Source organism: Myotis daubentonii, chromosome 3 (genome assembly GCF_963259705.1).
Source record: "Myotis daubentonii chromosome 3, mMyoDau2.1, whole genome shotgun sequence".
Classification (NCBI taxonomy): Eukaryota; Metazoa; Chordata; class Mammalia; order Chiroptera; family Vespertilionidae; genus Myotis; species Myotis daubentonii.
In genome coordinates, this window is record NC_081842.1 from 125,694,823 (window position 1) to 125,712,148 (window position 17,326).

General features: G+C 53.6%; 1 protein-coding gene across 5 annotated transcripts in view; it reads right to left on the reverse strand.

Annotated features, from left to right (window-relative positions):
* The window catches only part of SLC22A23 (solute carrier family 22 member 23), a 185,902-nt gene that overhangs the window by 12,579 nt on the left and 155,997 nt on the right, over positions 1–17,326 (reverse strand). The window contains exons 5-10 of one of the 5 annotated variants that reach the window (XM_059688456.1): positions 16,823–16,950; positions 8,957–9,059; positions 6,799–7,031; positions 5,255–5,287; positions 5,106–5,129; positions 3,927–4,050 (exon numbers count right to left, since the gene is read on the reverse strand). In XM_059688456.1, coding sequence (XP_059544439.1) covers positions 3,927–4,050; positions 5,106–5,129; positions 5,255–5,287; positions 6,799–7,031; positions 8,957–9,059; positions 16,823–16,950 — 645 coding nt within the window. Of the gene's footprint in view, positions 1–3,926; positions 4,051–5,105; positions 5,130–5,254; positions 5,288–5,308; positions 6,604–6,798; positions 7,032–8,956; positions 9,060–16,822; positions 16,951–17,326 lie in introns of those variants that run through there. The other 4 variants (XM_059688458.1, XM_059688457.1, XM_059688459.1 and 1 more) reach the window with 4 other exon arrangements.

Genomic DNA, 17,326 nt, shown 5'->3' on the forward strand with positions numbered 1-17,326 from the left:
TTACTTAGCTTGTCTTTACTAGACTTCTGTGAAGTCAAGGATGAACAAATATTTGTGTCAATTTTTACAGAAATAAATATAATGGCCAAAAATTTTCAGGTAGGACTATATCAATTTTCTTTTTTAAAAAAAGAGTATTGACAGTTATACATGTTCAGTAATTATAAATAGTTGGACTGGGGTTTTCTATAAAACCCCAAAGAATAAATATAACTATTATTATGAGCAGACATGTAAAAGAATGAAAAATGGATTCTGAGCTCAATATCAATCCACAGGCATACAAGCTTTGCCAATATCTTGGGATAGCTGTCAATATCAGTTTTCCTTTACAAGGCCAAACCCTTTGCCTATATTCTCTCCTCCCTCACCACCACCACCACACAAGGCGACGGTCATGAGTCCTCTCATGTGAGGGCACAGAGGTGGAGGCTGGCTGAAGGGCGTGCCGGGGCCATGCAGGCATGAGTGGCTTCTGGGATCACACTGGCCCACTTCTGCTCTTTCCTCTGGGCTGAGGACCCAAATCTGGGCTCTGGCTCATCCTCTGCCCTCTGCTCGGCCCTCGTCCTGATGTTAAACTTCTAATGTGTGTGGCTCTTCTCCTTGGCTTCTGGTCACTCACTGAGCATTTGTTATAAATATTGTATTTATATATTTAAGACACAAATTTTTAAAAAAGCTAAGCAGACTCTACATTACACATAGGCCATTTTGTCCCCAGTGGTGGCTCCTGAGACAACTTTACAGAGGAAGACCTCAGGGTCTGGGGTCTAGTCCTGAGATGGGAACCGGGAGGGGTTAGTTAGGATGAAGGCGTCAGGTAAGGCAAGTGCTAAGAAAAGTTTCTAGAAGGAGGTGGGGTGGCCTGAGGGGAGCAGAGCAGGAGACACCAGGAGGGAGTGGATGGGCTCGGACGAGAGCAGGGGATCCACCATTGAGGCTCAGGGCGTGGAGGGAACCTGTGAGAACTTCGGGAAAATGAGGTGGACTTGCTGTGGTCACCAGCACCTGCCTCCTTTCTCACCTGACTGGGAACAAGGGGCTCCCGCCTGCGCTTCCGGGTGGACACCGCATAGAAAAGATGACCTGCCACAAAAAGCCGCCAGCTGCTTCTGGATCAACCGGGACCCTGCCACTGTCCAAGCCAAAGCAGAGAAGGTGCTGCAGACACAGGCCCCTCCCACCCACCTGCAATGTCCCCCAAGCGCACCTGCTGCCTCCCTGCCTCCGCTAATGGTAAGAACGGTGGCGAGTACACGAGCCTGCCCGGAGGGAGGCGTGCCCGGCAGCGGCAGTGGGAGGGTCTGGTGGGATCACGGAACACGACGAATTGATTAATTAGCCCTGGTGAGTCGCTGTCATTCTTGGACAATGGAGTTCCGCAAGCTTTTGTGCAGAAAGGTTCTTATCCTCCCATTTGCCCACAGTCAGCCCTGGCAGCTGACCTGCACTATCGTTCTTGTTCAGAAGATGTGTTTTAAATACATCTTTGTAGAAAAAGGCTAGTTTTGTACTAAGAACAATGAAGCTCGCAGACTGCAGGCCACCCATCCTAGCTCACCCTGGATTTATCTGCACGCAGTGGGGGGAGGATAAGAAAGCCACTCCGGTCCTGGGACTGTGTAGGAACTGTCCCTGTCCCTGAGTGCGTGTAAGGGACTGCCTTCGGAAGGAAACGGTGCCAAGAGGGGGTCATCAGTAACACCAGAAAGTTCCATCCTGGCCAGGAGACAAGACCCCCCTTGGACTGAATTTTCTCTCATTCTCTGGAAGTACAGAAACATCACCAAGGGCCAGGATTTTTCTAATTTGTCATCTTGGCAAACTCAATCTGACAACATATTTGTTGAATTTCTACCCCAAATCATCTTTCCAGGTTTGCATCACAGAAGAAAATGAAACGGTGTCTCCTACAGTTCAGCTGCTTATGCAAAATCTCACAGGGGAAAGTAAAGTCTCCCCACTCCCAGAGGGGAGGGGTGGCCATCGCAAGGGAGCACCTGCAGTCACAGAGGCCGCAGAGGCCAGCAGAGAGCCGGCCTAACCCTGACTTCTGCTCCACAGAGAGAATCCTCTTTGCTGGAATCTTTTGTGAAGGGAGGAGGTGTAGGTAAAGAAAAGAGAGAGCTGCCATCTGCCTCCGGCACTTTGCAACATCCAGCATTACAGTAAGAGCAAACTTCAGACTCAGCTCTTCACTTTGCTGGGGCAGAGGTTGGGCAGGACGGACTATGTGGCATTTCACAGCTCATTTCTTAAGTACACAATTGCTTGGCATTTTATCCCACAGCACCAAGCAGCCTCGGGCTAGGGCTTGGCATACATTGTAAAAATCTGGGAGAATGAATCAAAATGAGGTCATGTGAAAATTCTGTCGTCAGCGGTCAGCGTGCCTGCTGGGAATGTGGGAAGAAGAGTCCACGAACCTACCTGCCTCCTCCCAGAGTCCTTCCCAGTGGCCTGGGGCTAAAATAATTAGTCCAGCAAATCCCACCTTGGGCCCATCACGTTGGCCCCCACTCGTTTCCCCATGTGGGAAAGTACGGGTGGAAAGAGTGTCGTCATGCTGGCTTCTGGGTTTTATTTCGCAGCTGAATAATTGCCCATATTCATAGTTTATATTTTAAAACATGTGTTGGAAATGCTAATGATATTCCCATACAAAGTTCAAAGTATACCAAGGTGAGCTCTTCCATAGTCCCACACAGTAATTACCAGGAAAACCTATGACTTTGCAGTTAAGTGGTGCCCTTTTAAATAAAGGCAAACCCTTTTATTATGCTACTAGAGGCCCAATGCATGAAAATTCGTGCACGAGTAGGCCTTCCTTCCCGCAGCTGCCAGCACTGGCTTCCCTCTGGCACCCGGGACCTGGGACCCGGGCTTCCCTCCTCCAGCTGCCGGCAGGCACCCGGGGCCTGGGCTGGCTTCCCTCCGGCCCTGGCTTCGTCAGGAAGAACGTCCGGAATAATGTCCTGAAGACGTCCAGTCTAATTAGCACATTACCCTTTTATTATTATAGATGATCTTAGTAACATCAAATGGTGTGTGCCCCCTCTCCTGCCCCCACTACCCAGGGATAGTACCAGGAAGGACCAAACCTCCATGAACCAAAAGAAATGAGCTAAGCACAAGTTAGCACCACTCTCGGGAAATTATGAACTAATCCTAACTCTGCCAGGCTGGGTCCTTGTGCTGCCCACTCGGCTGCTGCCTGCCACACGGGTGGGTTTGTGATAAATACTGGCTCAGTAAGTCAATGATACAACTTGCTGGGCTTTCTCTCTATGTGGCCTGTGACATCAACTTGGAATAGTGACATCAACTTCTCAAGCCAGTAAAAAAAATAAGGCCCTTTCTACTTCTCTTTTTTATTTAGGAAAAGACTTTTTCCACTGGGGTCTCTCAGAGAAGTTGGCAGCATTTGATTTCAGTTGAAGTGAGGGTGTAAGTTATATGCCGATTTCACTCCTTTCCAGTCATTGCCGTGTTCCCTTCCTCCCCCTCCTCCTCCTCCTTCTCCTCCTCCCCCCTCCTCCTCCCCTTCCCCTTCCTCTTCCTCCTTTTCCTTCTCCTCTTCGCCCCCCTCCTCTTCATCCTCCTTCTCCTCCTTCCTCCTCCTCCTCCCCCTTCCTCTTCTTCTTCCTCCTCCTTCTCCTCCTCCTCCTTCTCTTCTTCCCCCTCCTCCTCTTCCTCAGACTGCAGCCTGGCAGAGCCCAGGATCAAGTTCTCACCTGATTCTCAGCTGCCTCAGGTCAGGGTGGCATGCCTCTTCACTAAGCTCACTGCTCAGCACCTGCATCACCCTTGCCCGAGGCCAGGGCCAGCCAAAGCTGAGCTGTGAACTCACTCGGAGCCTTGCCAAATGGGCAGCCCTCCAGGGTCCCAGGAACACATCCTGCGGGGCACCTCCCACCACTCACCTTATCACCGTGGGGGTGATCTCTGCACAGAAGAACACACTGAGGCTTCCCACTGCGTGGGAGGCAAACATGCCCACGATGGAAAACGCGATGGAGAATTTGTCCTTGACACTGTCGCTCATACCTGAAGGGCAATCAGAAAGGGCTGGTGAGGAGGGGCAGAGGGAAGGGGAAAGGAAGCTAGTCACGCTGGGGCAGAGAGAGCAGGGCAGAGGGGAGCAGGGAGGCCTGGGATGCATGAAGGGACTTCCCTCTTCCCCTCTCTGCTATTGGGGTGCAGACCAGGGTGCTCAGTCCCTCTGCAGAGGGAGGAGCAGCCCAGAGGCAGGAGGTCAGACCCTCTGGGCAGTAGACTGCTGGGTTCTTGCAGGTCCCCTGTGGGCCCTGAGGGCTGAGGCACACACGGACTGCTGGGTGCCTCAGGCCGAGCCAGCCTGGCAGGAAGGGAGGCTGGCGGTCCCAGGGTTACAGCAATGTCCACTCTGTCCCAGCCTTCCATATGGTTCCAGAGAAAGGTGCCCACACTCAGAGAGCCCTGGCTATTCGGGCCTTAGTTTTGCCCAGTCCAATACACAGGGCAGGGTATCTAAGGCTTGATTTAAGGGAACAAAAACTCAAATAATCCAAACAGAACAATTTATGGGCCTGGAAGGAAAGGGCTCAACAAACCCAAGCATCTTGCAAATGGCACTAGAGTCTGACCTCATGCCAAGGTGGCATCTAGCGTGAAGCAACAGCGGGCTGCGGGGGCAGAGCTCAGTTCCCTGCGAGGCTGCACGGGGACCCAGGCTCTCCCTGTGGAGGGGCATGGGCTTGGGTCAGGCCAGGCACGTGTGACCAGCAGCACTGCGGTGCACGGCGGTGGCGGTGGCGCTGCCGTCCCCGCGGCCGAGGGCAACAAGCCCGCGAGACTCATTCACAAGCAGACAGCAGCTTCCCCGGCAGCACGGTCAGCCAGGCCTCCAACACCCTCGGGCGTTCTGATCTCGCCCAGCACTGTCCCTAAGACACTCTGCATCTCTGCGTGGGTGGCAGCTGAGGCCTGTGCCGACTGCCGGTGCCGGTGCCAGGGGAAGAGGCGAGGGCATGCGTGCAAACTGGGCACAAACAGGAGGATGAGCAGCTCTTTCTAGAAGCAAAGGGGGTAGAGAACACAGATGTATGCTTATAGTGTCCAACCTACGGCCAACTTCAGCTGCAACTCTTGGAGGGTGAAGGAGGAGGAGAAACAGGAGAGGGAAAACACAGGCGTGTGAGTGTTTATGAAATTGCCCGTTTGGATGCAATACAAAGATGATGACGCGCACGCACAAGCACGTGGGGCTCACCTGAGTCTGGGTGCTGGCTGTACTTCCCAATCACTGGGCCGCGGAGATGATGGCAGCACACGGACAAGGACAAAGAAAGCGGGAAAAGGGGGAAAAAGGAAGCACATTAGGCAAGTGTGTGTGTTTCCACGTGGCTGGAATCTCAGTGAATTCCCTGCAGGTCTGGGCCAGAGAGCTAGAGAGATGGAGAAGGCCTGTGGGACAGTCCCAAGCACTGGAATTAGCACTTGGCTAAACAAAACTCTTCCTGTTGGGAAGGGCAGGCTAAAGCCTCACTGGCCTCATCCTGGGGAGAAGCCTGCACCCTTCGGAACCGACTCTGGCTCACTCCCTGGCCTGAGCCAAGCACTACTTCCGCTGCGCATGAGCCTCATCACCGCTGGCCTGTGCTCAGGGAGCCTCCGCTGCGGCCAGGCCACCGCCAGGGGCATTATGCTCTGAGTCTGATCCTCAGACGACTTGTCCTTTGCACAAAGTAGCTGTGACATTCCTTCCTGCTCAGGGAAGAGAGCACAGTGACATTCCGGGCTGCCTGCACATCCCCTGGAACGCCCACTCCCTGGGAGGGCAGCTCGGGCAGCCCCACCGGGGACAGGATGGTCGAGAGACAGACAACACTTCTCCAGTCCCTTGTCAGTCACAGCTGAACAAAGACCAGTCCCCAGCGAGGTGCAGGATGCACAGGACCGGCCCTTAGAAAAATGCCTCGTGAGGTCGAAACCGGCTATTCTCTAACCCAGTTTGTACACAGGCTGAGGAAGTTGTGAGCTTTCTTTCGCTTCCTTCCGTTCTGGACCCTGACGCGTGTCTCGGCCACATCCCGCACACCTGACGTACCAGAGGCTCTGACCCTCAGTGCACGAGGGTCCTGAGCCCAGTCCCCACAGCCTGGTAGCTCTCCTCATGGCATCTGTGTCCCCACAGTGTCCGAGCTGTCCCAGGAGGCCGGGCACGGGTGAGAGGAGGGCTCAGCTGCCTGGCTCACTCACGTCTCTCCGTGAGCAGGCCAGAGAGATGCCTGTGGCTCCTTCCACGCGTGGAAGTGGGCCTTGGCTCACACGGCGCTGTTCTGAGCTTGCCTTCTTATACTTGCAGGGGCCACATGGATTCCCCAGCGTTCCTTTAAATCATTTAAACATTTACTGAGAAATTCTTTGGCCCAAAGACAAGCTGAGTAACTTGGGAATATCTACTGAAAAGCAGTGTCCCAATGCAAGAGTGTCAACATTTATTTCCCCCTTCATTTCACAGGGAAGAAACAAGCCCTGGTTCTTCTCCGTCAGGCGCTGTCACAGAGATAGTCTGGCCATTAGTGAAGCCGCAGCCATGCAGGTGCAGTCAGGGCGGCTCTGAGTGGGAGCCCAGGGTTGGGGAGGGAGAGGAGAGAAGGCAGTCACCATGCACAGCTGTTAGAGCTGCTGATTTTGGAATACCAGGTCACTGAAAACTCATCTCAAGTCCCACCAGCCCTTTCGTACACCGGCCCCTTCCCCCCGGGCCCGCCCCCGCCCCACAGCCCCTCCCACTCCCCTGGCTCTACTCACGGTTGAGGAGCCCGAGCTGCAGGAGGGAGGCCAGGGCAGTGAGGATCATGAAGAGCAGCAGCCCTCCCCGGCGCCCCAGGAACCTGACCACCACACACATAGCCAGGCAGGAGGCCAGGGCGATGCTGGCCATGGTGTAGTAGTCGGCGTAGAAGTTCTCCAGCAGGGGCACCTTCACCTCGTGGCCCATCATGCTCCTTGCGAAGCAGTGGTGGATCCCGAACCCTGTCAGCCTGTGGGAGACACACCGAGAGGGCCATGTGCGGGCACGCAGGGACACCAGGGACCGTGCCACACCCGGGAGTCACTGTGTCCAACAGCAAGGAATCGTGTGAGCGGCTCCATGTGTAATCAAAAGTGTGCCGTTACCATCAGTGAATGGATAGGAGAGAGACACGCAGACTGAAGACTTCAGAGAGGTGACCCTCGCTGGGGCGTGTGCTCACTCCCTGCCATCACTCCAGGAGAAAGGTGTGAGCATAAAGGCAGCGAGGCCTTCTGTTCAAACAGCAACTTTCACGGGAACCCCACATGCAAGACAGAGTGCTCCCCTCGTGTCGCTCCTTCAATCCCACATCAGTGACGTAGGAGCTACTGTCAGACCCGCCTCACAGGCGGGCACACAGGCTGAGGGAGGTCCAGCCGCTTGCACACATTACTCAGCTGGCAAAGGACAACCTTAGAGACACACTGGCCGTCTGTGTCTGCCTCTTCCTTCAGCACTCGGGGCTCTGGGGGCTTGGGAATCCGTCCAGAGAATGACCTATTCAACCCTGTTCTGCCACTACTTGTCAAAGGCACCCTGAAGAACCAGTAGAAGCCAGGCCAAACGGTCCTGGAGACTTTCAGTTCTTCATTTACGTCCGTTTCCTCCGCTGCCCGGATCAAGCCTCTTGTCTGCCCCACAGGATCACAGAAATCTGCTGGCAACATGCATCCCAGCTGCTGCAGACAGATGTCTGCTCTGGGAAGCATCTGTGCACGCCCAGGGAGGCTGCAGCAGTGGTGACCACACCACGTGGACTGAACCCAGGGCTCTGAAGGGCCCTCTGGGACGGGGTCCGGTGTGAAACGCTTGCACGCTGGGGGAGCCCCTTTGTTATGTCAGCGCTCAGCATCCATTCCCTTCTCCTCCAGCTCCCTTGGTGCTCTCCTCACGCCTCGAAGATGCAGCAGACCCCACCCCTGCAGCAGGACGCTGCCCTTTGCCCACACACGCCTTTCTGCTTGGGAAGCACTCAGCAGAGGACCCAGCCCCGGGGCATCCTTTTCTCATCTAGTGACTGAGACTCAGCGCGTCTCCTGGCCCCACGACTGCCCTTTCCTCCTGGCTTCGGGAGGGTGCAGGGAAGTCTTCACCTTTCTGTTCTGGTGGAGAGGAAGTCCTCTGACCACAAAGGCAATTTAGGACAACAAAGCCAGAGAAAGAGGCACCCTCCAACAAGAATCATTAGAATGTCATCTTGTCTTCGTCACATTTTGTGTTTTTTTCCAAAATACAACTTGAAGAAGTCACTCCATTCTTAATGGTCCTATTGGTCAGTGTCTGCCCGAGATGGACAGTGGTGTGGTGACTGTGCCCGGGGCCAACTCTGGGCCAGGAGGCTGAGGCCTGAGGTCTTGGCCCTGACCACCCGGTGGCCATGGCTGGTCAGTCTCTTGCCTGGGCCATGGTCTCCTCCCCTGGGGGACAGGGTGTAAGTGAGGTCTGAGCTTTCCTATCGCTCTGGCAGGAGAACCTTTTTATCGTCCCCAAACTTAATCAGGAACCCCAGTGCCGAGACCTGATTCAATGGAGCTGCTTTGACAGAAACAGCTGTGGGGAATGGCAGGACTAGCCTGGCCCATCCTCTCGCGGTCGAAAGGATGCACATCTGTGTGGACTAGCCCAGGGCCCCGCCTGTGCAGCCCGGGGTGGCTGGCTGGGGCTCTAGCTGCGCTGAGGCTGGGGTTGGGGCCATATCCTCCAGCAACTGGTTAGAAAGCTCTGGCAGGCTTATAAGACTTAGCTGGGCCCCTCAGCGAAGGGCGGAGCCCTGGGCAGGCCAGAGGGCTGGCTCGGCCATAATTCAAAAACCAGCCGGGAAGGAGGAGGGCCTGGAGGCCCTTTCCGGCCCCTCCCTGTCCTCGCCCTCGGATGTGTCCCTCTGCAACTCACGAGTTCACACACAGGACCACGATGTTCTTCCACAGGTTCCGGGTTCCCACCATCTTCACGATGCAGACCTTCTTGGGCCTCCGGGACAGCTCCTTCTCCAGCTCTGCGGAGAAAGAGAGCGTGACCTCTCTGCAAGCCCGGACTGGCGGCTCAAAGACAGCCGGTGCCCAATCAGGCATCGTGAACGGGGAGAATGCTGTGGGGTTTCCCCTCTAAGGCAGGGGACAGGGCCTGGCTGTCAGGATAGCGAAGGTGTTCCCGGACTCTAACCTGGCTGTTCAGATTCCCCGCGGGGTGGGGTGTGGAGGGAGCCGTGCTCACTGTCAGCCTCTCCTGGGAACCAGGAAGGACACACACACAGTGATTAGCGCAGGCTCATTCCACACGGGCAGAGGTCAGGGCCGAAGGGTGATTCTAGGATACTGAGCACTCACTGGGCTTGGGCACTGAGAACAGTGGCGCCGCCCACTGCTTAGAGAAGCACATGCTGACATGCTCCTTAACTGTGGGCGGAACGCACGATGGCGTCGCTGCTGCTTCCGACGCCACCCCTCCAGTGCATGCATCTTCGAAAGAGAAATAAATGCAGGAACTGGGTGCCTATCTGTGCACACACAGATCACACAATCCACACGTGGGTATACTTTTAACGCTCAAAGCCTTTGGCAGCTGGAAAGATATGATGTTTGGGCTGAAAGTGATGTGACCAACCACACAGTTAGAAGACAGTTTCTTGCGAGGCTCAAACGGGCTCCAAAAGCCATTCTGAACGGACTGACGGCATCCCAGGGCCGCGTTAACTGGGTTCATGGGTTTGCTCAAGTGCTGGTGTTGACTAGCAAGTTAACATGGAAGATCAAAATAGGCAACGTCTGGACCTCCACGGCCTCCCTACCCCTCTGTGCGCAGAAAAGCCACCGTCCAGCCTCCCAGGCCCTTCTTGCTCCTGCCCAGGCCTGTCCTGGGGGAATAATCCCCTACTCAGGAGCTAAAAGAGAAAAGGACGACTTAACCAATTGGGTGGCTGGCCAGTGCTCTTTAAGATTGTTAAGGCCACGGAAACAAGGAAAGACTGAGAAACTGCTGTGGTCCGGAGGGGACTGGGGAAACGGGCTGACTAGTGCCATCCTGGAGCAGGAAGAGGTTTCTCATGGGAAGATGGTGACATGCAGGTAAAGGCTGGCGTTTGGTTAACGGTAGCGTCCCCGTGGCAGTTTCTCAGCTGAGACAACTGTGCCGTTGGAATATCAGATGGTAATAAGAGGGGAGACTGAGTCTGGGGTATTCAGAAATTCTGTACTACTTTGCAACTTTTCTGAAAACTTAAAGTTATCCCAAAAAAGTCTAAGATGTTTTTCTTAAAAAGCAGTGGGGGTGGGAAGTTCCCCGTATACTAGGAAGCCTTTGGTGCTCAGAGGAAACAGGCCTGCCTCCCAGAGCAGCAGCTCCCTCAGGGAGTCTCTGAAGAGTGCCCTCCACACCCACACCCCTTACTTCTCTCCTGTTCTACCTCCTTCCTGCCATCCAATGGCAGGAGGGCCGCCAGCCTCATTAGTTACAGTTGGAAGGAAAATATTTTGCTTAACCATAAGGATTTAGGAGCTTTTTATTTAAATAAAATTTTTTTTTGGATCAGTGTCACCAGCTGTGGCATAGAAAAGAGAAGAAAAAGCCTCTCCTATGTCTGAGAGATACCATGCCACTTGAGTTTCCAGAACTTTCTTCCTTTCCATATTTAGGTGTGAAGATTGAGGTCTGTGCACAAGCCAGATGGCTGGCATTTCGGCTATGTCCACAGACCCTCTCCTGAGGTCTTCCTGACTTTTATGCTCCCCTTTGTAAAAATGGACTAATTTGATTTACAAACATACTTTCCTCCTGGTTAAAAATCTAAAAAACTTTTAAAGAATATAGAAATATTATAGTTAATAGATCATGTTGGATCCAGTGACCTGAGTAATTTCACTTTTGTAAAACTTACCAGGAACCAACTATAATAGTTCCACTTGCTCACCATGAAAATCTTACAAGAAGAAACCTTAAATGCCCATTAAGATGTTTACATAAGTTTAAAGGTTGTGTTTTTTAAATGTGGCCCAAATTTAACTACTAACACATTATTAGAAGTAAAACAGATGTTGCTAAAGAAGCTGTAGCAATTGTAACTATGACCGAGTTTTGTTTTTTATATAACATTAAACTCTAGAGCCCAGGTCTGAAGAACTGACTGCAGCCTACAGAGGAACTGCATTCTAATTGGAATGAAATGAACTTGTCTGGGCCACTGACATTTTGTCCGTTAGACATATCACCCACCAGCCTACCAACAACAACATACACTTTCTCAGCACTAGTCTGTTCTGGGACAAAAGTCCACCAGCCGGGTTACAGGAAACATTAGAGGCCATCTGAGACCTCCGGAGGTAACTGCATAGGTAACGGAAAGAGGCCTTTCCACCTCTGCTTATCAGACAGAAATCGCAGGGACTTTGTGAAGTCCTTGCACTCGGGAAAAACGGGTAAAAAGGGGCATGAGGGTCGACAGACTCTGCATCAAGGAAACAGCTGTTAAAGCAATTCTCCTCCTGCTCCCCAGCCAGGACTCTTCCACCCTCTGGCTTCGAGCCATTAGGAACATTTCAAAACAAAAAACAAATAGAGTCAAGTTAGGAATCTCCCACCCAGGCCAGGCACCTCCTGTCACTCTGAACCCTCTTCTGCCCCCAGGCTAGTCCCTGTGAGATGCAGCCAGAGGGCCCGGGTCTGTCTGGGCGGGTCTCCCTTCCAGAACGGGGGTGGGGGGTGGCAGTGAGGGGCCCACAGACCCAGCAGAGTCCCGGCTTTCAGCCTTTATTGTTGAGGCTCCTTGGGAAAGTTACTTAGTTGCTCTGTGCCTCAGTTTCTCATTTGTTAAGTGGAACACTGTCCCCACTTCAGAGCACTGTTACAAGAACCAAACGAAAAGCTGACCCAGTCTGTCCCCACTTCTCAACACTGACTGCAGAAGGGAAGGTGTCCCTGCAGACACACTGGAAGGGTCATGACCTCTCCGTGGTTTGGATATCCAGGGGAGAGGCCAAAGGACACTTCCCGAGAACAGCAGAGGCCAGCCTCAGAGATGCAGGGGAAACACATGTCAAGGGTCATTAGCATTCACTTGGATGGGGTGTGAAATAAACTGGCTTTGTTTTAACTTTGTGTACACTGCTAATGCATTCCTGGTAAAATTGGAAAAACGTCAGATACAGAAATAAAAAACAAGAAAGGACCAAAAGAGAAGGGAGGTAAGGAAGAGGAAGCAAAAAGATGGAAGAAGAGGAGAATGAGAAAAAGAAGAGAGGAGGAGGAGGAGGAGGAGGAGGAGGAGGAGGAGGAGGAGGAGGAGGAAGATCTGGAGGAGGAGGAGGAGGAGGAGGAAGATCTGGAGGAGGAGAAGTAGGAGTAACAGGAGAAGAAGGAGCAGGTGGAGGAGGAGGATCAGGAGCAGCAGGAGGAGAAGCAGGAGGAGCAGGTGGAGGAGGAGGAGCAGGAGGAAGAGGAAGAGGGGGATCAGGAAGAGGTGCAAAGTAGCAGGAGAAGGATCAGGAGGAGGAGGAGGAGGAGGAGGAAGAGAAGGAAGAACAGGAGGAGATGAAGGAGTAGCAGGAGGATAAGGAGGAGCAGGAGGATCAGGAGGAGGAGCAGGAGGATCAGCAGGAGGAGCAGGAGGAAGAGAAGGGGGAACAAGTGGAGGAGCAGCAGAAAGAGGAGGAGGAGGAGCAGCAGAAAGGGGAGGAGGAGGAGGAGCAAGAGAAGAAAGAGGAGCAGGAGGAAGAGAAGGGGGAACAAGTGGAGGAGTAGCAGAAAGGGGAGGAGGAGGAGGAGCAGGAGAAGAAAGAGGAGCAGGAGGAGCAGGTAGAGAAGGAGCAGGAGGAGGGGGAGCAGGTAGAGGAGGAGGAGCAGCAGCAGCAGAAGGAGGAGGAGCATGAGGGGCAGGAGGAGAAGGACTTTGGACAAGTTGCCTGTTTTTAGGGACCCTGAGTGGCCTGATACATGGCCCCTCTTTTCTCACTTCAGGTTCCAAACAGATGGAGAAGATAAAAAGCAAGGCAGGCGAGGACGATATCTGTGCCCCACCACTGGGAGGGGCCTGCGGTTGGGATGCCTGCACCGTGCAGACCCATCTGCCCATCTTGGCAAGGCTGGGCCACACTGGCTTCCCCGGGTACTGCCCGAGAGGACCTGCACCCTGCACCCTCACATGGCCCAATCTCCAGGAGAAAAAGAGGAGAGGGGTCCGCTCTGCCTCCTTGGGTCTGGCTCCTTCCACGAGGAGGGAATGTGGGGTGTGGGGAAGCAGTGCCTCCCAACGTTCAGCCTCTCTGGGCCCGGTTTCCTCACATGTACAGCAGGACGGTCTGGTTATGGCCCTCCTAAGGCTCTGATGAGGATCATGTGCACATAGTGTTTCGGCCAGGCCTTGCGGGGGCACTGCCCAGTGACTGCCGGCATTGCTGCAACTAGGAGCAGGGGTGGAGCTCTTATTCCAAGAGCTCTGTACAGTGGCTGCGGTCCATGCGGCCACATTTGAAACCAGCAGGCTCTACTCCTGCAGTACATGTTCAAAATCTTGGGAATTATGATAGAAGGAGAGCTGTCAGTACTTGGACATGCCAATGTGACACTAATGATGGTAGGAGTGATACTGTGACAATGACACTCCAGAGCAGACCCAAATATTGGTGGTAATTCAGCTGCAAACTCCACTGAGAAAATCTGCCATGTTCAATAATAAACTGAAGATCTGTTTAAAAGAGGAAGGGCATGGAACATTTTGGAACATGAGGTTTTCTTCTGGCCTGAATCCAAGATTAGGATACGCTGACAGGGTCAGGAGCTCCCCTGACGCATGCATCTGCAGCCCAACCTGAGACACTCCTCCACCTCCAGGCAACACAACCAGTAACTACAGCTGACCACGTTTCATGTATTTACTAGCTTTCATGGAAGGCCTACTAGCAGTCAGGTCTGCTAGTGCTGGGCAACAGCAGAACCAGGCTCTGCAGACACAGGGCGATAGGCCCTGAGGAGCTACACAGACCATTCGTCACAGCTGGATGCTGGCAACAGGCCCCTTCGCCTGTAGCTGAGATGGTGCACCACTGGAGAGCTGGCCGGGGTCTGAGGAGTCAGGCTAACCTGCGGACTGGTTTCCCAGGAGCTGGCCGAACGAGGGTGAGGCTGAGGACAGGGAGGGCCCTGCAGCCAGGAGGCACTGGTGCATTCTGAGGGCCCAGCGAAGGCCAGAGCATCTGCGAGCGGCAGGCAGACGTGAGACAGGGTCTCAGAGCAGTTGGAGGACTGGGGGTCTAGCCTAGGGGTCCTGGGAAGCAGTTCTGAGTAGGAGGTGATGTGAGGGGAAGGGTAGCAGTGAGGATGGAGTCAAGGAAGGTAAGAGGCGAAGTAGGACACTAAGGTGTTGGGAGGTGGATTAGGTGAGGCGATGGGAAGATTTCCAGCAGAAAAGCGAGTCCAGCCTAAGAAAGTTGGAAGTGACCAAATTAGATGAAACAGACACCTGTCTTCCCGCAAGCACTGGGCAGCTTCTGCCGCGATGCTATCATCAGTGTGTTCGAGAGCTGGGTGTGAACAAGATCAGGAGGCAGGTGTGAACGCAGTGCCCCCCCAGGAGTGGATGTGTGATTATCCTCCTGAGGGGAGGGGAGGCCACCTGTGCCAGGGGCACCAGCATAAAAAATCACACCAGCAAAACTCAGAGGCAAAGAAAAGGGAAAATTCATTTCCCACCAGAAATAGAAGGGAAATGAATGAGTGTAATTCGGATTGAGAAAACAAGCTTTTCCCAGACAGTATTTCAACCTGAAAGAAGTAGAACATGTGATTTAATTAGGGAAATTCCCGAAACAAATTACATGGAAAGACTTAAGAGCATTATCTTCATAATGAATGGGGCCTGGATAAGTTTCAGGAAGATAGCTGGACACTCCAAAATCAGCAAACGTGCCCAAAAGGAGGAAAGTGAATTCAATACGAATTCCTCTCCAAACAGGCACATTTGTCTCAGAGCCCAGCCCCCTCTCTCAAAAACAGCCAGCGAAGCCGCGTCTGCCGGACTTCTTGGGTTCAAGTCCCCGCTCTACTTACTCAGTATATGACCTCTGGCAAGATACTTAACCCTCTCTGTGCCTCAGTTTCCCCTCACGCAAACACAGATGATTATAGTAACCCCCTCAGAGGACTCAAGTTGGGAAGAAATATAAGTTAGTACACATCAAGCATTTAGGGGTAAATATTAGATGTAAGTTAACATTTCCAAGTCATTTAGAAAAGTGTCTGGTCATTGCCGCGGGACAAGGGCCACAGCCGCCCTCTGCAGAGCACCAGCACTCAGCGTTCTTCTCGGAAAGCAGACCTGGCGCACGTCCTCCTTTGTTCCAGTAAAGCATGGGCTCTGGGCCTCCTGAACTCTTGCCTGTGCTGACGTGGAGGTGGCCTGGCCTTGCTGTCTCCACCTCCCAGGTCCTGGGCATAGGCCAAGGCAGGGGCTCACCTGGCCGAGCAGCAGCATCTGGGACACTGAACCCCAGGTCCCCCGAGTCAGGAGGCTGTGAGCAGCCTGTCTCAGACCATGGAAGAGGCATGTACAGAAGCCTTTCCCGGCCAGTGGGCTCTGAGCTTCTCGGCTCGTGCTCCTTTCCCATGGGGACCGGCACATTCTCCAGCTTCACACAGGTATCTGCTCACCTGTACTTGGAGCCAGGCTCCCCAGCGCTCGGAGTGGGTCCGCACCACCGCCCTCTAGCCCTCTGCTCTGAGATTTTCCCTACAGCACGCATCCCCCAGGCGCACTACACATCTCCGTGTGCACTGTGGGCCTGCACACCGGCCTGCAAGCTCCACGAGAGCAAGGCTCTGCCTCTTGCTTTCTCTGCTCCGGAGCAGTGGCTGCACATGGCGGCGCTTAGTGAATGTCTGTGGGATCCAAGTTTAGGTCACGGTGGGAAATGTGCGTATCTCACTGGGACAAGGGCCTGCAGATTATTTGCCTGGGAAATTTATAACAACAGTGCTATCAATGCGGGTCTTCAGGTCGGGGGAGTGGGTCGGGGCTTGGGTTGGGTCTACCAGGGGCTTTCAAAAGGGCGTCTGTGCACCGTGGGCGCCAGAATCTCTCCTAGTGTTCACTAAAAGCGCAGGTTCTTAGGGCTTATTCCAAATTGACTGGATCAGAACCTCTGGTGCTAGGGAAGGCCCTGGAGCCTGGATTTTAACAGCCTCCTGGTGATATTGTGGAGCTGCAGCTTGAGAGCTGGATCTGCCCTGGGAGGATGTTGCCAGTGGGCCTGAACACATCTGCAGAAATGCTTCACGCTCCTACTTCCTCAGCCCCCACAAATCGGTCATGACAGGTATAGACTGTGGCGGCTCCCCGAGGTCGCACTTGGGAAAAGAAAGATAGTGAAGCCAGCCGCTCCCAGCCAGTGCTCTGAGCACCTTTGGACCTGGCAGGCAGGGCTGTGCCAGGCTCGGGAATTTTTACCTGCCCGCCCCCCTCCCCCCCACCCCCCGCATGTTCCCTTGGTGACCAGGTGCACATTAGGCTCACACTGCACGTTGGGGTTTGGGCAGGCTATGTGGGTGCCCACAGTGTGTCAGACCTGGCCAGGAAAGACTCAACTCCTAGAGGGTGGAGAGAATTTCAATCTGCCCATGTTCCTAGCCTATCTGCAGACATTAAGCAACCATCACAGGACATGAAGCCACTAGCTAGGACAGCTGCTTGGAAAACCAGCCATCCCCAGCATCGGGGAACTGCTCTGACACTCGGTCCAGGACAGGGGCGCCTCTCCCAGGGCCTGTACTCACCGGGCATCACGCCTTTGATGTCAGTCTCGGTGTTCATGGAGTTTTTCTGGGTGAAGTGTAGGATCAACTTCTTCGCAGACTCAAACTGCTGGGTCGCCATCAGCCACCGGAGGGACTCGGGGAATACCCTTCAAAGACACAGAGGGAATCGGTGAGTACCTCTGGTTCTGGATGGCACTGAGTTGGGCTGATGGCCCAGGCAGGGGAACTTCGAGGAGGTGTCCCACTCAGTTTCCGCCCTCATGCTGTGGGATCCCATGAATGCTTAGGACTCCCATTAGCCCAATTAGGGGCAATAAGACTGTGGGTGCTGGACTGTTGCTAACTTTTTTATAGAAAGTATAATAATTGTGATTTTTAAAATTTGGCAGAAAGGAACAACATCCTACCAACTTTGTCAGTGTACATATACTTTAAAAAATAACCATGTATTGCCCAGCCCATGTGGCTCAGTGGTTGAGCATTGACCCATGAACCAGGAGGTCATGGTTTGATTCCCGATCA